The sequence below is a fragment of the Saccostrea cucullata genome, unplaced genomic scaffold, assembly GCF_032062105.1.
Source record: "Saccostrea cucullata isolate Sc308-1 unplaced genomic scaffold, CSIRO_AGI_Scuc_v1 ctg1526, whole genome shotgun sequence".
NCBI classification, from domain to species: Eukaryota; Metazoa; Mollusca; class Bivalvia; order Ostreida; family Ostreidae; genus Saccostrea; species Saccostrea cuccullata.
Genome location: NW_026922172.1, coordinates 102,102 through 129,646, shown reverse-complemented (window position 1 = coordinate 129,646; position 27,545 = coordinate 102,102). Strand labels below are relative to the sequence as shown.

Below are 27,545 nucleotides of genomic sequence, written 5' to 3'. Positions count from 1 at the left end.
GACGGCTTGCAATTTGTTTTTATTCTCGATGTCTGCCTCAGTTAATCTTCACTTGATCACTATCTAAAGCTTAGAGAATCATGGAATATGCAGACATCGATGAATTTGAAACCCACTCTTTTTCCTTTTCAGATTTCCATTTATATATTTCTTTATGTGCCTCCGATTAGTAAATATTTCGTTTAAATCAACGTGCACAAATAGGTTGGAGTTAAAATTCAAAAATAGGAAAAAGTTTACTAACCCCCGGCATTAAGAAGTAAAAAAGGAGCGGGGGGGGGGGGGGGCATATATTCTACTTGCCTGTGGTTATTTACAAGAGGTCACTGACGCTCAAAAATGTATTTAATTTAGTCTATGTTTCATTAGTATTACCCCGGTAGTGCCTTAGCAGTTGTTCATTTGTGATCAACCTGTATCTAGATTTGTCCCGGATTAGCACAAATACTTTTCATAATTGAGCTCGACTTTCCATTGGTGCATGAGCAGAGTTTTGACGCTGTTTACGGAGATAAATGAAAACAAAGACATGCATGCCATATCTATATGGTTGTGTTAATCTCCATAAATTATCGTAGAAGACAATATTAAAAACAGGTTGTTAGTGCTTAGTAATAAATTAATATCAATAAATCATATACATGATACAAGGGTTAAAATTTATTTCCGAAACAAAGGGAGGACTTGGAGATTCCAAAGATGGTGGCAATAAGATGGTTTGATATGCCTGACCTCAATTTCAGGAGAAATAGGCCTAGAGACATCCTGGTGCCACGGTTCTGTGTATTTCGAATGTCATTTGAAATAAAAGAATGGAGGTCTTCAAAATTTTTTTTTGGATATGCCGGTCAATGTTGTGTAATCTGCAGTGTTCATGCTTGATGGTTCAAAAGAAAATCTGCTAGTTGAATTTTAAATGGCATAATTTCTAATTTTCTGGATGAGTTCAAGAATTGTTGTTCTGTTGACAAGTGTTGATTCCACAGTGTGCAAATTGTCAAGAGCACCAGGCCTGAATTCCCCATCTTCAACTTGAGATGGACAGCATCTGCTTCCAGGTGGAATAATGACTTCTTTCTGCAGAAGAGGTAACAACAACAACAAGTTTGGGTCCTGGGCGCTTGCAAATGAAACAGTAAGCATGAGATGAAGGTGTTCTATGGATTGGTAACGATATGGAAGGTGGACTGGATATTCCTGATGATGATGATGGATTTGAAAGTTTTTGTGGAGGCTGTGACACAGGAAGTGGCCCAGATTTCTTTTGACATTTTTGTTGGTTACCATGGTATAGACGTCTGCACTTCGTACACAGAATGTCATTACTGTTCGCTTCACCAAGAAAGTTCTTGCGGAGAAAACGACGAATAGCTGAAGATTCACATTTCTTTCTGTCCTTTGGTTTTGTTCACTTCTTACATAGGATGCATGGGAAAGACTTTCCAATTTCTGTTATTTTCTTTTCTTGATTCATTTTTCCATGTTCTAAAAAAGAAAACATTAATTCTATTAACTAGAAAACTACATGTTTTTTTTTTTATTTTGACACTGAAAAAATATAATTACATTTTAGCAATTAGGTCAGAGATATGTAGTGAAAGTGGAATAGAATGTGACTGTTTGTTACTGATTATGTCAAAGATTCGTGGTTTTTGTTTGATAAAGAATTTCAAAATTTTCATATATAAATAGGATTTTGATTAGGAGAAATATATACTTAAAAATGATTTGAACATATATATTTTCTGCATATAATTAAAACTTATTCAACAGGTTATATTTATAAAAAAGATTGTAAGTTTGGGGGGGGGGGGATATTTAAAAACAAAATTATTTCCCCACACAGGAATCGAACCTGGGTCGCATGATTTCCAAGCGGACGCGCTACGCTCTAGCTACAGATGTCATCTGCTAAAGAGTGTTTATATGTTTTATAGTAGAATAGTTTGAATGTAACAAACTGATAAGTTTGAAGTTTTTGGTAATAAATGGCCCTAGAATGTTAATTGTGTGTGCTTTTATTTGATTTATTTCCTTTTATATTTTTTATTTACATTACATACCTAGAAATATTGTGTATGTGTTATATTTAAATGGATCTGATAGGGTTTCGTAGTTCCCAGTCAACGCACCCTCTGATCTAAAAAATCTATCTACAGTTTTGTTTCTTTATGAAAGAGATTTAATGGTATGTCGTTACATTTTAGATCAGAGGTTGCGCTGTATATGAAAAACATGACTGAAATAGAAAAAATAGAGAATTTCTGCAAAAACCCGTTCGTTATCGGTTTTGTCTCTTATTCAAATCAACAAGCTGACGTTTTGGCGGATAAATTTTGGTGTGTTGGGATAGTATCAACAGTGGATTAACCCTTGATAATAATTTTATTTCTATTCATTCTACTTTGAAAATTGAGAAATCACAGGGCCAATATGACGAAACATGGTCTTTGTTCTTTAAATAATATGTATAAATTAATTTAAATCTATGTTTTGAATATATCTACCCCTGTTCAATCAAAGAATAAGATTCATTCATCATCAAGTTAGATTTGATCTATTTTTTCTTAGCAGAGAAATTACCGACTTATAACGTATAGGTTTGTTTCTTGTCTTTTCGATCAAAAATTAACTGTTTGTACTGATTTTCTTTTTTAAACAATGCAGGTGTCTACTCTAAATATTGAATTACTGGTAAGTAATTCAATGTCTTAAAGAAATGCTCTCGGGCATCTGTAAAAGTCATTTACTTGTCTGTACCCCTGCTTAGGACTTCCGGTTTCTTTGATCATAAAGGAGTTACTCTATTGAACGGAACAGTGTTCAATACATAAACACACTGCTCACTAACCCGATTACCAGTCATTTTGACAAAACTATATATGTACTTGTAATATACCACTTTTCATAATTATTTATTTTTGCTTTAATCTTAGAAAAAGTTTGTGCATTTCAGTACGGTATTGACAATCTTAAATATAGAAATATAAAAGTAGGGGAAGGGGGTACTATTTGAACAAATTTTAATCTATACTTCCTAAGGATGCTTTTTTCCCTTGTTATGATCCACTCTAAATTGTCTCTAATGGCTCCTCCATTCCCTCAATTGTCACAATATGAACAGGTTCTAATTAACATAACCTTTTTTTATTCTTACTTGTTGAGGATCAATCATGGTTTTTTTTTTTTTTTTTTTTTTTGAAGGATTTTGACAATTTTTCTATGTATTCCTACGTAAGACGTTATTCCTTGTTCACCCATTGTGATCAGACTCTTCCCCAGGGGGGTCATGATTTGGATGCTTCCATATTATTATGACCAATTAAGTCTTTGATGTTCTTGAGAAGAAAAATTGTAAAGATTATTGTCCTTGCAATTCTACTTTGATCATCCATTCTTGCCTCAACCTTACCCTGGAGATTTGAATCTACATTACCAGGGGATGTTTCAAAATCTATAACTATGACAAACATTGGCTTGGCTAGTGCTGTTCCTTAGAAGATTTTCAAAGATTTTTCCCTATGTATTTCTTATGTAAAATTTTGATCCCCCAATGTGCCCCCAACCTTCCCCCGGGGGTTACGATTTGAAGAGACATAAATTAACATTAACAAAGGATACTTCCATATAACTATGACAACTCATGCCTTTATTTTTGTTCTTGAGAAAAAGATTTTTCTAATTTATTATTATTAGTACTTAATTTTGATACTCATTGTGACCAAACCCTACCCCCGGGGTCATGATTTTAACAAATTTGTATCCTCACTATCAGAGGATGCTTCTACATTAGTTTCGTCTTTCCTGACCCAACGGTTCTGGAGAAGGAGATTCTTAAAGATTTTTCCTATGTATACCTTATGTAAAACGTTGGTCAGCCATTGTGGCCCCACCCTGTAAGGGAAGATGAAGGGTAAGGTGGGAAGTTGCTACCTGCGTATTTCCTTGTGATTCTTTTCAATGTACTTCACCCTGGATTTATTTTCTGGTTATAAAAGACCTTATTAACAATCTAACATATCCAAAATATGTGTTATTTCATGGATTTTTAGTTTTAGTGCTGTTTATTATACCCATATATCTCAAAAATAACTCTTTCTTTTAAATGTATTCTTAAAATTCTTTATGAGATTGTTTCTCATTAGGGTTAGGATTTGATTAATATTTAGATCGATTTATTTTGTGTCTGATGCCATTGACTTTGAATTGCTATTCATGAATATGAGCTCTCTAATACGTTTTACCGTTCACTCTAGCTCAGTCGATAGAGCGCTTGCTCCGTGATCGGGAGGTCGTGAGTTTGTATCTCGGCCGCGATTGACCTAGTCATTAAAATTGGTAGCAACTGTTCCTTTGCCATGCGCTGGGCACTTTGAAGTGAAAGTTGCGGGTCCTTCGGATGAGACCTTAGGGTCCTTCTGATGAGACCTTAAAAACCGAGGCCCCGTGTCAGCGGTGGGAGTTGGCACGATAAAGATCCCTCACTGCTTAATGGCCCAGAGTGCCGAGTAAAGGTCAAAATTTTAAGCCCTTAACCGTCATACGGTGACGCCTCCATATGAGTGAAAAATTCTCGAGATGGACGTTAAACAATATACAATCAATCAATCAATCAATCTTACACGTTTTTATTTTCATTATAGATGAAAACCCTTATCACTTTTTATGGGAATTTCAGACAGGTAAATAAGCATGCTCCTTAAATTTAATTTTACTTGCATTTGAAGTTCCTTAGTTCCATTATTTCAGTGAATTGATTTTTTTATCGAAATAATAACAAAACTCTACTGATAATATCGAAGGAAATGTAACTTTGTATATGTAAGGGAAGTTTTCAAGATCGAAAATGAAGTGTTTTCTTTTTTTATTATAGATGAAGAACCCAATTCCTCCGTGCAGGACTTTGAGAAAGGTAAATGAACATGTTCCTTTAATGTCATTTAACATTCTATATGGGAATGGAAAATTCAAAATGTGTTTTTTTTATCAAAACAATAACAAAAATCTACTGATAACATCAAGCGATATTTCATGTATAAGGGGAGTTAAAATGTAAGTTAAGGAGGAGACGCTTGCGTATTTGCTTGTGTGTCTGTCTTTATATACCTCGCCCTCCTCGATATCGATGTTTTTTCTGATACATATAACAAACCATATTTACCACAAGGAAGTACCAATGACTCTATGATATTACTGATTAGAACAAAACTCAAATAAAAGGTGTGACTGATCGACCGATATATCTTATATCACCTATTGCTTAATTAGGTCTTTCCACCTTTCTGTGGAAAGACCTATTGATTTGCTTATGTTTATTAGGTCTTTCCACCTTTCTGTGGAAAGACCTATTGATATTCTTCTGTTTATTAGGTCTTTCCACCTTTCTGTGGAAAGACCTATTGATTTTCTTCTGTTTCTTTTTTTTATTATTTTTTATTATTTTTCCGCCGTGTGATTTTGAGTTTCAAGATTTATCGAAAAGATTTTTAGTCCATAAGAATGTACTTCATAAAAGATTTTCGCAGTTCACCCTGCGTATATGAACTTTGATCCCTTTCGGAGTTATTACCCTTTTCGCAAGAAAGCTTGTTATCGCTACTCCTCCGAAACCATAAACCGTAGAGAAATGAAACCTTCACTATTGTCTTTGACTAATTTAGTAGACACTCCAGTGATTTATTGTGAAAGTAATCATTGACCCGTTCAAAGAGTTATTGCCCCTGAAACTTTTTGAATTTTACAAATAATTAAAAATTTTCAAAACCAGAAGTCGTAGAGACATAAGACCAACTGCATAAGATTTATTGACCTTTGACCTTAAAATTCATATAAAGGTCAAAGGTCAAGGTCATTCCAAAAATGAGAAAATTAGCTCTTTTTGTATTTCTTTTGTCTTTCAACATATACTTAATGTCTATGTGTCATTAATATGTACTCTTAAAACTGTTTCAAAGATTTCATTCTTGTCCCCTAAGATTAAACCTTTCCAAAGTTATTGCCCCTTATGCGAAAAACCTTGTTATCTCTACTCCTCCGAAACTGTAGACCCTAGAGACACCAAACCTTCACTAATGTCTTAAGGGTCTTTAGACCTAACTTCACTGTATAAGTGTTAAAGAATCTGATGACCCCTTATATGAGTTATTGCCCTTTAACTTCTTTATACTTACTATCAAACCTTGTATCTTGAAAACTATAAATGGTAGAAGCCTGGGGTTAATTGCGTTGTGACTCTTGACCTTTGACCTTGAATATTTTGTCAAGGTCAAAGGTCAAGGTCATTCCAAAAATGAGAAATTAAGCTCTTTTATATATCTCTTTTGTCTTTTAACATATGCAATCAGTCTTTGCATCATTAATATGTAATCTTAAAACTATTTCAAAGATTTTATTCTTGTTCCCCAAGATTGACCTTATCAAAAGTTATTGCCCATTATGCGAAAAACATTGTTATCGCTACTACTTCAAAACCGTAGACCGTAGAGGCTTGAAACCTTCACTAATGTCTTAAGGGTCTTTTAGCACACCTTCATTGTTTAAGAACTAAAGGATCTAATGACCCCTTATATGAGTTATTGCCCTTTAACTTCTTTGCAATAAACATTTAAACTTATAAGTGTAGATCTAAAAGTCGTAGAGGCATGGGGTCAATTGCAATGTGACCGTTGACCTTTGACCTTGAAGATCTTATCAAGGTCAAAGGTCAAGATCATTTCAATTTTTTTTTTTTAAATTTTCCTTTACTTTTTTTTAGCCATTTCCCTTAAAATTAAATTAGAGAGTAAAATATAAAACTATAAGAAATTTAAAAAGGTGGAAAGACCTCTTATTGTTCTGTGAACAATAAGTCTCCTAGTTATTATTCTTTTTTCTTTTTTTTATTATTTTTCCGCCGCATGTTTTTTTGTTTGAAGATATATCGAAAAGATTTATAGTTCATAGGAATGTACTCCGTAAAAGATGTTTGCAGTTGACCCTGCGTAAATGAACCTTGACCGCTTTCGAAGTTATTGCCCCTTTCGCAAAAAATACTTGTTATCGCTACTCCTCAGAAACCATAAACCGCAGAGGTATGAAACCTTTACGAATGTCTTTGACTAATTAAGGGGACTCTTCAATCTATTCATTGCAAAAGTATTCGGTGACTCCTTCAATGAGTTATTGCCCCTGAAAGTCTTAAAGCTGACAAGAAAAATTAAAAACTTTTTAAGGACAAGTGGTAAAGATATGGGACCAAGTGCATGAGATCTTATGACCTTTGAACTCGAAAAGTAGGTCAAGGTCAAAGGTCAAGGTCATTGGAAAACTAGAGAAATGGTCGATTTAAGCTTAAAATCCAAATGACCTTGACCTTTGACCTTGAAATTTGACATTGACCTTTAACTCTGACCTTGACCCTTACTCAAAAGGTAATAAAGAAATATTCATTACCTTTATCTAGATTCAGCTCCAAGTGTTAATCTCAAGTTTAACTCTCTCTCTCTCTCTCTCTCTCTCTCTCTCTCTCTCTCTCTTTGGATGACCTTGACCTTTGACCTTGATAAATGACCTTGACCTTTGACCCCATTGACCCAAAGGTCACAATCAAGCTAAAGGTCGTGGAGGTATTTACAACCATCACTCTAACAAATGCTTATAAAATAACCCCCCCCCCCGCCCTTATAAAAAAAAAAAATAAAATCAACACCAACTTAGAGAAAATGTCTACAAGTCAAACGAAATGAAATATCAACATAAGATTCGTAATAAAAGGAAGAAAAGACCTGAAAGAAAGTGTCCTGAGAGTTTTAAGGTGAGTCTCTAAAGTACAATGAAATTCTAGTGAATATCGGCAAAATCTGCATTTTTTTTCTGTCTGAAATTAAGTTACTGCTGTGCATAAAAATTAATTAAAGCTCGTATTGGCTATTTCTGCAATTATTGTTAATATCATTCGATTCTCCTGCTCTATTACGACATTTTAATGCCAAGTATTCTTGCTTTCTTAGGTGTATGGAATTTATTTTAATTTTATTTAGATTTAGATATGAATCGGCTGAAACTCGGAAATAGCGATTTTTCATATAAAATAAATTTGCACGCTCTCCGTGACACCGTCTTCTTCATGAAATGCATGTTTCAAGTTTAATTTATGCTCATAACTATGAATTCAATGCAAATAGAGATGATTATTTAATCTAACCTATGAGTTCGCCATTTCTGTCAAAACGAACGCGCCTATATTTTCACAAATTGTAAACACAGTGCCGACACGGAAGTTCGAATGTATCATAAGCTCTGTATGATTAACTCAATCTATTCAAACTATAAACGAACTTAAATGATTTTTTTTTACAGGAAATCTCTATTTTCATTATCCACCAATCGTTTTTCTCGAAACTATTCATTATTCCTCTCTATGTTCCATAACAAACAAATAAATACACGTGTTTCTGTACTATTTTTATTTAAATCCACGTGCTTTCATTTCTTTTTTTTCTTCACTCTTAGTTTACGGAAAACAAAGTCATCGGAGCCTGTGGTGTAGTGCGTAGAGCGCTCGCCTGGCAATCTGAGGGCTGAGGGTCCACAGTTCGAATCCTGCTGGCAGCACTTATTAATTTTTTTTTTTAATTTATTTATTTTTTTTTTTTTTTTTTCAAATGACATGAAAACTTAAAAGAAAGGTGGAAAGACCATTAATTGTTCAGTGAACAATTAGTCTACTAGTTATTAGGTCTTTCCACCTTTCTGTGGAAAGACCTATTGATTTTCTTCTGTTTATTATTATTCTTCTTATTATTTTTCTTCCGCTGATTTTTTGTTTAGACATTTATCGAAAAGACTTTTTGTTCATCGTAGAGGTAATTAAAAGTTAGGAACAAATTTGACCCAATGCGTATGAACTATGACCGCTTTCCAAGTTATTGCCCCTTTTGCAAGAAATGCTTGTTATCGCTACTCCTCCGTAACCGTTAACCATAGAGGAATGAAACCTTCACTAAAGTCTTCGACTTCTTGAGAGGACTCTGGAATCTATTCATTGCGAAAGTATTCGGTGACCCCTGCAATGAGTTATTGCCCCTTAAACTTTTTAAATTTAGGAAAAAATTAAAAATTTTCAAAACGAGAAGTGATAGAGACATGGGACCAACTGCATAAGACTTATTGATCTTTGATCATGAAATTAAGGTAAAGGTCAAAGGTCAAGGTCATTTCAAAATTAAGAAATTAAGCTCTTTTTTTATCTTTTTTGTCTTTTAACATATACAAACTGTCTTAGCATCATTAATATGTACTCTTAAAATTATTTTTAAGATTTAATTCGTATTCCTTAAGATTGACCCTATTAAAAGTTATCGCCCTTTGTACGAAAATTCTTGTTATCACTACTCCTTCGAAACCGTAAACCATAGAAATATGAAACCTTCACTTAAGTCTTTGACTAATTGAGAGGACTCTGGAATTTATTCATTGCGAAAGTATTCGGTGACCCCTTCAATGAGTTATTGCCCCTGAAACTTTTTTAATTTTAGAAATAAATAAAAATTTCAAAAAACGAAAAGTGATAGAGACATGAGACCAACTGCATAAGATTCATTGACCTTTGAGCTTAAAATTCATGTTAAGGTCAAAGGTCAAGGTCATTCCAAATTTGAGAAATTCAGCTCTTTTTATATTTTTTTTTGTCTTTTAACATATACAAACTGTGTTAGCATCATTAATATGTACTCTTAAAATTATTTTAAAGATTTCATTTTTGTTCCCTAAGATAGATCCTATTAAAAGTTATTGCCCCTTGTGCGAAAAACCTTGTAATTGCTACTCCTTGGAAATTGTAGACAGTAGAGACACCAAACCTTCACTAATGTCTTTAGGATCTTGAGGCATAACTTCACTGTATAAGTGCAAAAGAATCTGATGACTCCTTATATGAGTTATTGCCCTTTTATGTCTTTGTACTTACTATTAAAACTTATAACTTAAAAACTATAAGTCGTAGAAGCACAGGGTCAATTGCATTGTAACCCTTGACCTTTGACCTTGAACATTTTTCAAGGTCAAAGGTCAAGGTCATTTCATTTTTTTTATTTTCATTTTTTTCACCCCTTAAAGACAATTTTGGTTTCTTATACATGGAATTTAATTTTAAGGAGTCAGATATAAAACAAAATTGAAATTCAAAGAAGGTGGAAAGACCTCTTATTGTTCTGTGAACAATAAGTCTCCTAGTTATTCTTATTTTTCTTCCGCTGATTTTTTGTTTCGACATTTATCGAAAAAGACTCTTTGTTCATCGTAAAGGTCATTAAAAGTTAGGAACAAATTTGACCCAACGCGTATGAACTATGACTGCTTTCGAAGTTATTGCCCCTTTCGCAAGAAATGCTTGTTATCGCTACTCCTCCAAAACCGTAAACCGTAAAGGTATGAAACCTTCACTAAAGTCTTCGACTAATTGAGAGGACTCTGGAATCTATTCATTGCGAAAGTATTTGATGACCTCTTCAACGAGTTATTGCCCCTGAAACTTTTTTAATTTTAGAAATAATTAAAAATTTTCAAAACAAGAAGTGATAGAGACATGGGACCAACTGCATAAGATTTATTGACCTTTGATCATGAAATTCATGCAAACATCAAAGGTCAAGGTCATTCCAAATTTGAGAAATTAAGCTCTTTTCATATCTGTTTTGTCTTTTAACATATACAAACTGTCTTAGCTCATTAATATGTACTCTTAAAACTATTTTAAAGATTTAATTCGTATTCCTTAAGATTGACCCTATTAAAAGTTATCGCCCTTTGTACGAAAAACCTTGTTATCGCTACTTCTTCGAAACTGTAAACCGTAGAAATATGAAACCTTCACTAAAGTCTTCGACTAATTGAGAGGACTCTGGAATCTATTCATTGCGAAAGTATTTTGTGACCCCTTCAATGAGTTATTGCCCCTGAAACTTTCTTAATTTTAGAAATAATTAAATATTTTCAAAACAAGAAGTGATAGAGACATGGGACCAACTGCATAAGATTCATTGACCTTTGATCATAAAATTAATGCAAAGGTCAAGGTCATTCGAAATTTGAGAAATTATGTTTTTTTTATATCTCTTTTGTCTTTAAACATATACTTAATATCTTAGCATCATTAATAAGTACTCTTAAAACTATTTTAAATATTTCACTTTTGTTCCCTAAGATTAACCCTTTTAAAAGTTATTGCCCCTTGTGCAAAAAACCTTGTAATTGCTACTCCTCCGAAACTGTAGACCGTAGAGACACCAAACCTTCACTAATGTCTTTAGGATCTTAAGGCATAACTACACTGTATAAGTGCAAATGGATCTGATGACCTCTTATATGAGTTATTGCCCTTAAACGTCATTGTACTTATTATTAAACCTTATAACTTAAAAACTATAAGTCAAAGAAGCATGGGGTCAATTGCATTGTGACCCTTGACCTTTGTCCTTGAGCATTTTCTCAAGGTCAAAGGTCAAGGTCATTTCATTTTTTTATTTTCATTTTTTTCTATCCTTTAAGACAATTTTGGTTTCTTATTCATGGAATCTAATTTTAAGGAGTCAGATATAAAACAAAATTGAAATTCAAAGAAGGTGGAAAGACCTCTTATTGTTCTGTGAACAATAAGTCTCCTAGTTATATCTATTCTTTTGAAACACCATTCCTTACGATTTTTAGTTTTTTTTCGGCATTGGAATTAGGTATACTTTGCATGTTAAATCTGTTTGTGCATCATTTTTCTGAAATTTATACAATTCAATTTTTTATTAATGTCAACAGAAAAAAAAATTCAAACTTTCTTAGTGAATACAGCACTTATATTTGAGTGAATAGCAAATCTAAATCATTCAGTATTTTCAGGGGAATGAAAATTTTGTTTCATCGGCTCTGCTCCAGTGGGCTTGAAGGGTGGGAATGAAACCATCGAAATCACTTCAGTCTGATACATTTTCTTCCTTTCTCCATATCAGTGAAATATTCTGGAGAGGGTCGTTAAACAATATACAATGAATCAATCCTTTCTCCAAGGAACAAGTTTATCATTCATTGAAATATAAACAGGTTACTCTTGATAGCTCGAACTTCGATCCCATGAATCTCTTGATCGCTGGAAGTGAGTCTTTGGTCCCATTTTTTTTCTCATATATAACTAAACAAATTTACTCTTGACTTCTCGAACCCTTGTTCCCTCGAAGTCATAATGCAGTCCCGTTATGCGTGTTCTATTGGAATTTTCCGTCGATATCTCAAAGTGACTGTGAGTTCAAAATGTTATATAATTAACATCTTTAACTTGACATTTAAATGACCCCAGGCAGAAGACGCGGTATTCAAGCATCGGGATGTTTTTTTTAGGATACACCTACAGTGCAAAATGATAATTGATTTATAATTAATCATATTTTGCCTAACTGCTCTTAATAATTAGCGTCGACTGTCTAATGATAATTTAAAGACGCAGCGAAAAGTAGAAAATTATTTCAAGATAAGACACTAATTCAATTTTTTTCGAGTCAGTGTAGACTTACAGATCATTTTTCGTATCAACATGTACAAATAGTCAATGCTGTGTACTATGGAGCGCCATGGCTGCCTTATGTTAGATGATTATATTATATGCTGTTGGTCTATTATCTGCCGTGGCTATACGCTGAGGTTATTATATTATATTCTGTGGTTCTATAATTATATGCTGTGGGTCTATTGTTATATGCTGTGGGTTTGTAATTATATGCTGTGGTTCTTATATTATATGCCATGGTTCTATAATTATATGCTGTGAGTCCATTATTATATGCTGTGGTTCTATTATTATATGCTGTGGGTCTATAATTATATACCTTGGTTTTATACTTATATGCTGTGGGTCTATAATTATATGCTACGGGCTCGTTTTTATATGCCGTGGATTTATAATTATATGCTGTGGGTTCATTATTATATGCTATGGTTGTATTATTATATGCTGTGGGTCTTTAATTATATGCTGTGGTTTATATACTCATATGCTGTGGGTATATAATTATATGCTATGGGTCCGTTAATATATGCTGGTGTTCTATAATAATATGCTCTGGATCTATTATTATATGCAGTGGTTTCGTTATCATATGCTATGGGTTCATAATTATATGCTGTGGATCTTTTATTATATGCTGTTGGTTCATTATTACATGCTGTGGGTTCATAATTATATACTGTGGGTGTTTTGTTACATATTATGTCGGTTTATTATTAACTAGCTATTCGAATCTGTACTTCTAGTTTTTTTTAGTTTACTTGCTCAAAAAAAATGGCCGCAACTGCAACAGGCCTAACCGTAATAGGAATGAGAGGGTGGAGTGCTGAATAGGAAGGTATTTTACTGATTGGATGAAATGAGGTACATGTAATGTTTTTTAAAAAGTAAAAATATTAATGTTTGAAATAAATGAGGGAATGTATGAATATTACAGAAATATAGAAATACCAGGGGAGACTGTATGAGCGGGGTTGATTTATTTATTTATTTATTTATTTTTTGGCAGAGTGTTATTTACTGCCGGTTAATTTTACACAATTGCAGTTTTGACCTATAAAAGCCAAGGGACCCTATATATATATATATTTTTGGGAAGGGGGTTATAAGCGCCTGGAATAAAGTTTCAAACGATGCCATAGAATTGTCTGAAATTTAATTAGGATAGAAGTGAGAGGACTAAAGGTTTGTATAGAGTTCTGTTGGAAATAATTGGCACTCTTTTCCTTAAAGAGATCTGAATTTTCAAAATGTTAAGTGAAATTAAAGTCAAGAAAAGTGATATTTTGCTCTTTATTTGATGACACACCGATAGGAAATATACATGTATATATAAAAAAAGATTTTTTTTTTCGTGTGTTGAGATTTGAGAGGAGTTATGTCCTTTGTTAAGGGGGGGGGGGATAGTGATTATGATAAATATTTGTAGTGTATGGCATCGTTTGAAACTTTAATCCAAGCGCTTATAAAAAAAATCCCCAGAAAAATATGGGGTCCCATGGCGTTTATAGGTCAAAATTGCAGTTGTTTAAAATTAACTTATAGGTACTGACAGTAAATAACAATCTGCCCCGCTCCCTCCCAGAAAGAATCAACTCCTACAATCTCCCCTGGTATTTTCATATTTCTGTAATATTCCCACATTTAATAAAAAAAAAATCTACCCCCGCTCCTACATTCTCCCCTGGTATTTCTATATTTCTGTAATATTCCTACATTCCATAAAAAAAATCTACCCCCGCTCCTACAATATCCCCTGGTATTTCCATATTTCTCTAATATTCATACATTTTCCCTCATTTATTTTAAACATTTATATTTTTACTTTTAAAAAATAAAAAAAAAACATTACATGTACCTCATGTAAACCAATCGGGTAATACCTTCCTATTCAGCATTCCACTCTGTCATTCCTATTACGGTTAGGCCTGTTGCTTTTTTTTGAGCAAGTAAACTAAAAAAAAAATATATGTCCAGATTCGAATAGCTAGTTTCTTATAAACCGACATAATATGTAACAATACACCCAAAACATATAATGATGAACCCACAGCATATAATAATGAAACCACAGCATATAATAAAAGAACCACGGCATATAATTATGAACCCACAGCATATAACTATGAAACAACAGCATATTATAATGAAATCACAGCATATAATTATGAAACCACAGCATATAATAACGAAAGCACAGCATATAATAATAGATCCACAGCATATAATAAAGGACCCACAGCATATAATTATAAACCCACAGCATATAATCATATAACCACAGCATATAATTATAAACCAACAGCATATAATTATAGACCCACAACATATAATAATAGATCCACAGCATATAATTATGGACCCACAGCATATAATTATAGAACCACAGCATATAATATAAGAACCACAGTATATAATTATAGAATCACAGCATTAATAATAGAACCACAGCATAAAATTGTAGAACCACAGCATATACTATAAGAACCACAGCATATAATAACAAACCCACAGCATATAAAAACAAACCCACAGCATATAATAAGAAACCCACAACATATAATATAATCATCTAACATAAGGCAGACATGGCGTTCCATAATGTACGGTGTAAAACGTCGTTTTCGTTTAACGAATGCAAAATAAGTACAATTTGTATTCATATAATGACGATATATTTTTGGGCTTTACTCAGTTTAATAAAGTAGTCTACAAAATTATGAACAAAATATTACTGTTTTATAATAACCATGTGTAAAAGCTAAGCTCTGCAAGGAAATGAAGGAAAATCATTACATCCGGTAAGACTCAGCCAACCCGGAAAATTCCGGACTCCTGAAAACTCAAACTCTCGATATCTTTTCTCGGTCTCAATTCGGAATGTTGTTTTTTTTTTACATTCCATTCAAGCAAATTGAGTTATTCTTTTATATTTCCAGTTCTATTTTTTTCCTCTGTGATAACTGTTTGAAAGTTGGGGGAATTTATTTCTTGATGCCGGAATGTAAATTAGGCAGGTCGATAGGTCAGGAGCTAAGCCTAATACGCATGCATTTCTCGTGCGCATCTGTCTCTGTGTCTGACGCTAAGGAGGCCAAATATGCATGTAAATCCCTTGCGGCTGCCTTTGTGTATGACGTCAGTATGCGAGGACTATTAAAATTGGCATGTCCTCGTGTAATTTAAATCTATTAGTGTACATTTTTAATGTCTAATCTACAATATTTTTCACAATGAAATGGAAATATAAAGAATCACTATCTACAGGGTGTTTCAAAACATGCAACCGTTCTCATCAATTAGATTTTAATGGCGTTTTGACCAATACCATGCACTTTCATACCTAATGAAAAGTCACAACTTCAAGATTTATTCTTATTAAATTAAAGTTAATACGGCAAATAGAAAATGAATTACAAAAGAAAAAGAAATTTGTAAAAATTCACTTAGTTTAAAAATTTGCTCTAAACGGCGTCATTTGTGCTGAATGAAAAAAAATCTATCCGATGCAAGACAGTTCTCATTATTTTTGCAAAGAGTCTCTTGGAAATAAATTAGGTTTCACTTTTTCAGACTATTTTTGAGTTCTTTTTTTTTTTTGGGGGGGGGGGGTGAACATTTTGACCATTAAATATCCCCACAGATAAAAGTCAAGGGGTGTTAAGTCAGGTGAGTGTGGAGCCAAGTTTAATGGTTTTGAAAGAGTTGAATGGTCCTGCTAACATTTGGTCCACCAAGTCCAAGGTTTACGATTCAAAACGTATCCCAACATCTGATCTACACTTTACTCACTCATTTTGCTCACAACTCAGTTATTTCACAAAGGGATTGCACATGAGTCTCTGGATCAATGCCTCTTTAGTAACATTCAAAATCTTTTAATGTGTTGTACTTTTTAACTCCAACCCCTTTTCTTTGATCAAGTTTAAACTATTCCATTGGCTACAGAATTGAACAGATTTATACAACTTCCACTTTATATTGCTATCAGTAAGTTCTTTGCATTCTGTAAACCTTATTTTCATGCATTACCGTAATCAAATGAACTGATGAAATGCTCTGATTAAGCAGTATCGGAATTCCCGATGATTGATTTTTATTGAATTAAACATTAAAAATGTTGAACTCGTTTTTTTTCAGTGATGTGAAATATGACGTCATAATTTATTAAAATGGTAATTATTTTTCAAAATTTTTGATATTGATAAAAACTTGAGGCCTTTTAGCATAATTTTATATAAGACTTTCAAATGTTACTGTTTGCATATCAATATGGTGAGGAAAGTAAATGGTTGCATGTTTTCTGAAACACCCTGTAGTTATGATAGTATGCCAAGGACATGAACAATAGTGGGAAACATGGGATAATTTTAGCATAACGGTCTTCGCCCGTTATGCAAATTATCCCATGTTTCCCACTATTGTTGATGCCCTGGCATACTCTCATAACTAGACAGTGATTTCTTAAGTCATTTTGTTTTGTGAATCGTATAGAAAAACAGTACAATTGCAAAATGGAAAATCAATCAATCTATATGTGTAGTATTATTGGTTCAGATGTTATTTTTCGAAAGAAGATAGCTGTACGCAACCATATTTTATCTTTGCCCATCCATTTCCATTTCTTTACGAAGTTTGAACAGAATTTTACACAAATGATCCCAATCTTTCTTTTTTGTGATCTTGATCTTTTTCAATACTTCCTTAATGCCATTTAATAATGCAAATTAAAGTAGATACATGTATAGGATTACAGTATCATATCAATTTGCTAAATCTTATGTTGAAATATCTTTAACAAATGGGGCGTGAATTCGATGCTTTTCAGACAGAACATGACACATCCCAGTCCAACAGCTGTCCAAGAGCACTCCCACAACAATGCTACCCACAACGGTTTCCGTAGCCCAAACAAGCAACCCATTCAGCCCAAGTGGGTGGGGTTTATTAATTTAATCGGCAGAGAACTGTGAGAAGATCGTTATTTTTTATTCGAAAGCCAACTTTCCTATATTTTTATTCAATCTGTTGCAGTACGATTGAGGCACTTTAGTAACAATATATATATTGATATATACTGTTTTTTTGCGTGAATAATAAATCCATAATTTTTCTTTCAATGGGGATGGTGTTGTGTAGGAAAGCTTTACCCATTTATTGTATTTTTGATTAGAATAAAATGTTTTAAAAGTACTAGTACCCTTTCCAAAAATCACACTTACGATTTATTTGACCAGGAATTACACTGAGTTTTTAACTGAAATACCCGACGGGGAGGGGGCTTTTTATTGGCAACTAGTTTTCCTTCATCGCACACCATTCTTTTTACCAAATGCAGAGGATCTGTGTATCTTTTGGTAGGACTGGCATGGTATTTTTTTTTTTGTTTTACATACTCTGAAATCTGAACTATCACTTATTCCGCTGAAAATATGCTGACATGTACTGTGCACGGAGTTTGCTTTCGAACATTTCTACTCTGAATTCTCTTGATTATAGTTTTAATAGTTTTCATTCATGCTCACAACAAACTTTCCATTTTCGTAAAAGAATAAAATTATAAATTTTGAAAGTGCAAGAACGTGTCAATCATATGCATTCAGAAATTCGAAGTTTCAATAACTTCGAGATGATGTTAGATTTGTATTTATTTATATTTTCGTGTGAAATACTATAGCAATATATACCGGTAGGTCGTGACAATAAGCAGAACATATGAGAAAATATTTACTTCATTTATGTGTCTAAGCACCTTTAATGTATAGGTACATAATAATCATATGGTCATCCCCATCGCCTTATTACGTGACGTTAAATAACAAAAAATGACGTTCCTAATGCATTTTTCCATTCAAACACTGCTACATTGCAAGATTTTTTTTCTTTGAAAAAGTATAATAGATATCGAAAAAAGAAAAACAGTTTTGAAAAGCTTAAAGACTAAACTTTATATAATACAAATCACGTTAATTTGGGGGATGAGGCCATATTTGATGGTTCGTGGATTGAAGTCTTTTTACATATAAAAACAAAATATTTCAGTAGATGAATACTTGCGTTATTTGTAGGGGAAAACTTAACTTTGACATTATATAAAATATATGTCATACAACAATTCTTTAAAATGTCACAAAATGAGGTGATTTGCTAATCTAACCTGTAAGAAATCATCAAACTACCGCACAGCTTACTAAAGCATGCTGTTTTGTCATTAGATAAACCTCACATAATAAGTTATAAACAAGTCACTGCTTGCAATCCACTTTTCAATGTGACTTCATTTCGTCAAACGTGACGTAGCAGTGAGATGCAGATCAAGTAATATTTTCACAAAGAAAAATGTATCCTATAATTAAATAAAATATTATTTTAGATATTTCTTAGGCCAATAACTTGGATTCAATGTCAATTTGACGATTTTATTAATATAGTTTCTGTATATTACATATTTAATTGACACTGCCGTATATTTGTGTAATGATTTCGGGATTCTAAAGTTCGACCATGCGGGTTTCCTAATAAGTCAAAGTTCACATCACGTGATAATTGTTGTGTATAAACACCAAGACTCTGCAGTGATCGGGGGTAGTTAGTCGGATGCAGCCGAGGTTAGAAGACGAGTTTCGTGAATAATGTGTTCGTGTGTTATATCCCTCGCCTGTTTCACAGTGAGAGAGTGGATTTGAACGGCCATCCCGGTTTAGGCCTGCCACAAACTTGGTTGACATCCAACATAGAGGCTAGTCATAGTTTGTTGTGTCTCGTCTGCATTGGCTGACCAGTCCGTCCAGGTTGCTAAACTCATTGTCCGTCCTGAATAAGGCATCTTACAATGAGTGTAGTGGTTGAAAGGCTATCACATATACTGTCCGTCCTGAATAAGGCATCCTACAGTATATGCGGTAGTCCGAGGGCCACTGGGCATCCTATTTAAATGTTAGAACAGGACTCCCCATTTGATTTTGTTGCATGTCTCTGATTGTTTAATTGATTTTACCATTTGATTTTAATTTACCTAGATAAGGTTAGGACATATTTGTATATTTCGGCAGTCCACTAAGATCATACTAATTACATGTATTTCTAATCATTTAATGTTGACCCCAAACTCTGGAAATGACCAGGTACGATCCCCAGTGATAAATTTGAAATACGTTACATTTGTATGTAAGCACATAGGAGGGTTAAGTGGGGGTTTTAATAAATCGATTTAGTACAAGGGCATACACTCACTGGATCATAGTATGCTTTACAATTCAACTGGAAAGGTATCAAGGTATCTGGAAAGTGCCGGATCCTGATGAAATCTGAAATAAACTACAGAAGTACTTTATTCCTTGGGGTCATAATACTTTGAAGTCATAATTTCTGTTTTACCCGAGGGTAAAAAATTACGCGGATTTCTTTAACTTTCAGTATATGCCAAACATTAACATTAAGTACACTTGTACAAATTTCCGTGGAAAATTTGTGACTGCGTACATAGCGTAAAATAATATTTTGCAAAAAAAGTACTTCTACTGTAGTTTGATTTTATCAATATTTCATGCCGTAGACCAGAAAAAATACAGCATTCTGTAATACAAATATAATTTTAACAATAAAAATTGCAGAATTTAGATTGGATCGCAGCACTTACATGTATCAGAAACTACAATGTATGCTGAAAATATTTATGCACTAGAGTTGGAATTTTAACTTGGTTATGCCCTTGCACTAGTGCAGTTTAAAGGTAACATAAATACTGCATGTAAATATGTTAAAATAACGTGGCTGTCGTATCACGTGACAAGTCGAAATATAGTATAATACCTAATCGTCATATATATATGTATTTATTAACCTTTATAACAATAATCATGTATATAAACAATGTATTTAAAAAACTACAATCCCGATTATGAATACACTTTTTAATTACAAATTATTGTCGATATTTCCATCGTGCACCTTAACTGTACTGCTATTTATTGATCATAGAACTTACGAAATGATGACTTTAAACACGACTGCTGATATTCTTGTTTCATCAACCGGCGTGTCAATAATATACCTCGATTTATAAATTGTTCATATGTAGAGCAAGTTCTTGCGTACATTTATTGCAAAATAAAAATACCAAGTCTGTTGAATTTTATGAGATTAAATAAAATCATAAACAATCAGAAAAATCAGATTAGCTACAATTGACCATTTTGCATGTTTTTGTTTATAACTATGTTTCTTAATATCGATTTCTTTTTCTTTCTTTTAGATAATGAAATGGAAAAGTTTAGATTTAAAAAACAGTATGAAAATGTCACAGGAAATTTTGAAACATTTGGAGCAGGTGAGTGAACTCGATAAAATGAAATCTAGACATGCTCATACAGCTCAACATAGTTTGCATGTGGATTCAGAGATTTGTACTTTTTGCTTGTAGTCGGAAAACAGCTCTTCAGACCTAATGTTCTTTGTTTTATGTACCCGACTTTAAATATATATTATCTTTAACACTAATAATATTATAATTAAGTTTTGTTGTTTTATAGCTTTAAGGTAGTAAAAAACGCCCATGGATTTTATTTATACCTATTTCTCAAACAATTCAGGAGAGAAAAAGAATTGATTTGACAGATTGGTTTTATACAGAGTCATTGAACCTGAGTATTGTGGACAGCAGTAGTAGATTTGAGATGAATTTTGTATGTGTTTTAGTTACTTGACATTGCAGGAATATGTGTTAATTTATGCGTAGCATGTAGTTGGTAGGTGATTATGGACAGTTTAAATGATTTATATTATTATAAGTTGAAATAGTTTGTGTACATGTTTTGAGTTACGTATAATCCGTTGATCATATCTGTAGTAAATTGTGGTATTTTATCTTATTTCATATGTCAGGGACTTTAATTGGTCTGCTGTGGTAGATAAACCATAAATTTACAGATGGAGTCATGTTTCCTTGTAGTTTTATTTGTTTTAGGTAAATCGTAAACGGTGTATGGACAATTAACACTCAGTGATTTTTTACAAGTAAAAACAAAATATTTCAAGAGATGTTTGCTTGGTTCTTTAAGATTAATATAAGAAGGCTATAGAGATAACACCATTTTTCAATATCAAATTCCAAAAAACAGTACAAAATAGGAGAGAGCAAACAGGATCTCCAAAACATCAGACATGGGAACAGGTGCCATGGAGGAGTGAGCATCCCCTGCCTACCGGTCACACCCGCAGTGTTCTCCTTGTCATGATAGGGGAATAAGAGACAAATCCTTCGTCAATTCAGTGTAAAAGTAATGGACTAACAAATAGTATAAAAAGTCAGTCAGCATTTAATCAATTGTATTTGCTGACAAGGTCATTTGCAGCACAGTTAAGATTACAAAAAGGGGGAGAGCCTATTTTTTAAGGGAAAACTTAACTATGACATCATACAAAATATATGTCATACAAAAATTCTTTAAAATGCCACAAAATAAGGTTATTTGCTAATTTTTATATGTAAGAAATCATCGAACAGCATCAAAACTTACTAGAGCATGCTGTTTTGTCGTTAGTTTTATATCGCATAATAAGTAAAAAACAAGTCACTGATCGCAATCCACTTGTCAATGTGACTTCATTTCGTCAAACGTGACGTAGTTCATATGCAGTGAGAGGTAGATCAAGTAATATTTTCGCAAAGAAAAATGTATTCTATAATTAAATAAAATATTATTTTGAGATTTTCTTAGATTTATTACTTGAATTCAATGTCGACTTCACGATTATATTGATATTTTTACTGAATATTACGTATTTAATTGACACTGCCGTTTATTTGTATGTAAGCACATAGGGAGGGGGGGGGGGGGGTTAATAAATCGATTTAGTGCAATGGCATACACTCACTGGATCATAGTAAGCTTTACAATTCAACTTGAAAGGTATCAAGGTATCTGGAAAGTGCCGGATCCTGATGAAATCTAAAATATACAGTAGACATACTTTATTCCGCGAGGTCATAATTCTGTGGAATCACAATTTCTGTGTAACCCGAAAATTACGCGGATTTCTTAAACTGACAGTATATGCCCAACATTAATATTAAGTACACTTGTACAAAGAACTATATGCGGTATATTGCATATATTTGCCCCCACAAAAGTCAAATTTTGAAAACTTCCCGAAATGTGCTGAATTCAATAAATTGTATTAGAAATATAAATTAACAGAAAATATTATAGTGTCAAAGCAGTGTATTCCCAATTTTTGTTTTTATGACGTCACAAACTAGTTCGATTTTATATCCTTTTTCAGAAAGAGGACAAAATGGACAAAATTTCAATAATTTTAGCTTTAGAATTTATAGAGCGCATATTTGTTCAGGAACAATATTGACATATTTCATTGATATTATCATTCTACATATTATATCAAAATATTGTTCCTGCACACACGTGCGCTTGGTGACTTTTACTCAAAATATCGACGAAATATGTACATTTTTCTGTAAAATTCATAAAAACTGAAATTTACGTCATGTTTGTGACGTCATTACGTAGATATGGCGTCATTACTTATGAAAATATTTAGTGCTTTGAAGTCAGCATATACTCCCCTGTTTAAGAACTTCATTAAATATATCTCTATCAAAGTTTGATATGGGGGGGCAAATATTGGTTATTACCGAATAAAGTTCTTTCCACGGAAAATTTGTGACCGCGCATATCCATGTTTTTATTGAACAGAGAAATTACGAGAGAAAGAGAGAGACGGAGAGATATAGGGAGAGAGAGAGAGAGAGAGAGAGAGAGAGATACTCCCTCAATGGTATATCAGTCAAACTTTTAAAACTTTCCTCAAACAATATATGTGATGTTCTTACATATATTTTCAATTTTTCATTGTCTTCATGTCAATTTGCAAATGATTGGAAAAAAGCACGTGTTGTACCTCTTTTTAAATCTGGAGATGAATGTTTAGTTAACAACTATCGTCCTGTATCAATTTTACCATATGTTAGCAAAATTTTAGAGAGGCACAATTTGATTCATTTTATGAGTATTTGTCGGTAAATTCCTTAATAACAGATTGTCAGTCCGGTGTTAGACCTAAGCACTCATATGAAAGTACTCTTATTTCTTTAGTAGATAGAGGGCTAAAAATATCAATGAAGGAAAACTTACTGGTGTACTTTTCATCGATTTAAGGAAAGCATTTGATACTGTAAATCACAAGGTTTTATTGCACAAACTTAAATCATTTGCTATATATGACGATACTTTAGAATGGTTTAAATCGTACCTAGCAGCTCGTGTATAGAGAGTTATTTGGAAAGGAGGTGTTTCTGATGAAAAGAATGTTACTATTGGGGTTCCTCGAGGTTCTATTTTAGGCCCACTATTTTTTATCTTGTATATAAATGACTATCCACAAGCACTGAAACACTCTCATGTAAATATGTATGCAGATGATACCTCACAAGATGTAACTGATAAGTCAGTATAAAACATAGAGTCAAAGATGTTTAAAGATCTACAACGGAGTATATGTTGGATTGAGCAAAAAAGATTAAGTATAAATTTGTCTAAAACTCTATGTATACTTGTTGGAACGCGCAGGTAGGTTAAGGTTACAACCAAATATTCTACTTGCCTCTATGATATGACGTCATAATAAGCTATATGACGTGAGATTTATAGATAATTTCTAATAATCGATATCTAAAATTGATTAAAGGTCGTAAAAATGAACCAAAATATGCAGAGAAATAATATCAACGGAATTTTGTCGTTCCTGGGCCTCTGTAGTTATCACAGGGGTTACATACCAAACCGGTGACGTCATAACTGTTGATCATGCAGTAGCAGAGTGAAAGAAAAACGTAACGAGAATTGATGTAAACAAACACAAGAAATCGGAGTTCAGAAGCATTTAGAACTAGGAGACTTATTGTTCACAGAACAATAAGAGGTCTTTCCACCTTTTTAAATTTCTTACAGTTTTATATTTTACTCTCTAAATTTAATTTTAAGGGAAATGGCTTGAAAAAAAAAGAAAATTTACTTTTTTTTTAATGACCTTGACCTTTGACCTTGAAATTTTTTCAAGGTCAAAGGTCAAGGGTCACATTTCAATTAACCCCATGCTTCTACCATTTATAGTTTTCAAGATATTAGGTTTAATAGTAAGTATAAAGAAGTTAAAGGGCAATAACTCATATAAGGGGTCATCTGATTATTTTGCACTTATACAGTGAAGTTAGGTCTAAAGACCCTTAAGACATTAGTGAAGGTTTGGTGTCTCTAGGCTTTACAATTTCGGAGGAGTAGCGATAACAAGGTTTTTCGCACAAGGGGCAATAACTTTTAAAAGGTTTAATCTTAGGGGACAAGAATGAAATCTTGGAAACAGTTTTAAGAGTACATATCAAAGATGCATAGACTTTAAATATATGTTGAAAGACAAGAGAGATACAAAAAGAGCTAATTTTCTCATTTTTGGAATGACCTTGACCTTTGACCTTTGCATGAATTTTAAGGTCAAAGGTCAATGAATCTTATGCAGTTGGTCCCATGTCTTTAAGACTTCTTGTTTTGAAAATTTTTAATTATTTGTAAAATTCGAAAAGTTTCAAGGGCAATAACTCATTGAAGGGGTCACCGAATGCTTTCACAATGAATAGATTGAAGAGTCCCCTTAATTAGTCGAAGACATTGGTGAAGGTTTCATATCTCTACGGTTTACGGTTTCAGAGGAGTAGCGATAACAAGCATTTCTTGCGAAAGGGGCAATAACTTCGAAAGGGGTCAAGGTTCATTTACGCAGGGTGAACTGCAATAATCTTTTACAGAGTACATTCTTATGGACTATAAATCTTTTCGATAAATCTTCAAACAAAAAAACATGCGGCGGAAAAATAATAAAAAAAAAATAAAAATAACTAGGAGACTTATTGTTCACAGAACAATAAGAGGTCTTTCCACCTTCTTTGATGTTTTCAATTTTGTTTATTTGACTCCTTAAAATTAAATTCCATGAATAAAAAAACCAAAACTGTCTTAACCGATAGAAAAAATTAAAATTTAAAAAAATTGAAATGACCTTGACCTTTGACCTTGAAAATTTTTCAAGGTCAAAGGTCAGGGGTCACAATGCAATTGACCCCATGCTTTTACCACTTATAGCTATAAGTTAAGTTATAAGGTTTTATATTAAGTACAAAGAAGTTAAAGGGCAATAACTCATATAAGGTTTCATCAGATCCATTTGCATTTTTACAATGAAGTTAGGCCTGAAGACCCTTAACACATTAGAGAAGGTTTGGTGTCTCTACGGTCTACGGTTTTGAAGTAGTAGCGATAACAAGGTGTTTCGCATAAGGGGCAATAACTTTCAATGGGGTCAATCTTCGGGGACAAGAATGAAATCTTTGAAATAGATTTAAGAGAACATATTAAAAATGCAAAGACTGATTGTACATGTTAAAAGACAAAAGAGATATAAATAGAGCTTGATTTCTCAATTTTTGAGTGACCTTGACCTTTGACCTTTGCATAAATTTGAAGGTCAAAGGTCACTGAATCTAATGCAGTTGGTCCCATGTCTCTACGACTTGTCGTTTTGAAAATTTTTAATTATTTGTAATATTCAAAAAGTTTCAGGGGCAATAACTCATTGAAGGGGTCACCGAATGCTTTCGCAATGAATAGATTGAAGAGTCCCCATAATTTGGCAAAGCCATTGGTGAAGGTTTCATACCTTTATGGTTTACGGTTTCAGAGGAGTAGCGATAACAAGGGTTTTTAGCACAAGGGGCAACAACTTTTCAAAGGGTCAATCTTAGGGGCCAAGATTTATATCTTCTAAAGAGTTTCAAAAGTACATATCAAAGACATAAGATAGATCGTATATGTTTAAGGACATAAGAGCTATTAAGAGAAATTTATTTCTCATATTTGGAATGACCTTGACCTTTGACCTTGAAATGAATTTGAAGGCAAAAGGTCATTGAATGTTATGCAGTTGGTTTCATGTCTCTACGACTTTTCGTTTTGAAAATTTTTAATTTTTTGTAAACTTTATAAACTTTCAGGGGCAGTTACTCATTGAAGGGGTCAAAGAAAACTTTCACAATGAATAGATTGAAAAGTCTCCTAAATTAGTTGAAGACAATGGTGAAGGTTTTATATCTCTACGGTTTACGGTTTCTGAGGAGTAGCGATAACAAGCTTAACGGTGAAAGGGCCAATAACTGCGTAAGGGGTCTAAGTTAAAATATGGGGGGTCATTTTTCGGAATAACTTTAAATATCCAGTATCATGAACTATAAAGTTTTTCGATAAGTCTTACGGTGTCAAAACATAAGGTGAGAAATAGAATAATAAAAAACATAAGCATTTCAATAGGTCTTTCCACAGAAAGGTGGAAAGACCTAATAATAAACAGAAGAATTTCAATAGGTCTTTCCACAGAAAGGTGGAAAGACCTAATGAATATCATGTGTGATTCTTGTTGGAATAAAGCGTATGAATAAGGTAATGGTAATATAATTCTGTAATTTCTTTTCAAAATTAAAGCAGGGAGGGTGTTTACTTGCCGATCAACCTTTCCTCTGTCGTTCGTAACAAAAAAGATGCAAAAGTTCAACACTACGCCGCATACCTTGAAACTTAATTTTTGTTTCTATCGAAAGTTCTTATTCTTTTGTGTTTGGAAAGTGCTGCTAGAATCGTATGGTTTACGGGAATTGATGTGTTTTTGTCGATGTTATGAACAAAATGTAAAAATTTTAGGAAGGTTTCGTCCGAAATTGTTGAATAATTATTTCTATAGGAGGACAGTAGGATTCTAGCAGCACTTTTCATGGTACAGAGATGTTTTTACATAACTATTAATATAAATTGGAACTAATTATCTCCGGGGTAGTGTTAAACTTTTCACTTTTTCATTAAGGCATATTTTCTAATTATAGACGTCACGTGGTGAAGTGCCTCCTGTAGTATAAGTCACATTGAAGTCTATAGAATGCATAATTATAGTAAAAGTTTTA

General features: G+C 33.0%; 1 protein-coding gene across 1 annotated transcript in view; it reads left to right on the top strand.

Moving 5' to 3' along the window:
- The first annotated feature begins 1,146 nt into the window (after positions 1 to 1,146).
- The window catches only part of LOC134261318 (uncharacterized), a 90,658-nt gene continuing 64,259 nt past the window's right edge, over positions 1,147 to 27,545 (top strand). Inside the window, exons 1-2 of the mRNA XM_062743757.1 lie at positions 1,147 to 1,288; positions 4,874 to 4,912. Of these exons, the coding sequence (XP_062599741.1) occupies positions 1,147 to 1,288; positions 4,874 to 4,912 (181 nt within the window). The remainder of the gene's footprint in view (positions 1,289 to 4,873; positions 4,913 to 27,545) is intronic.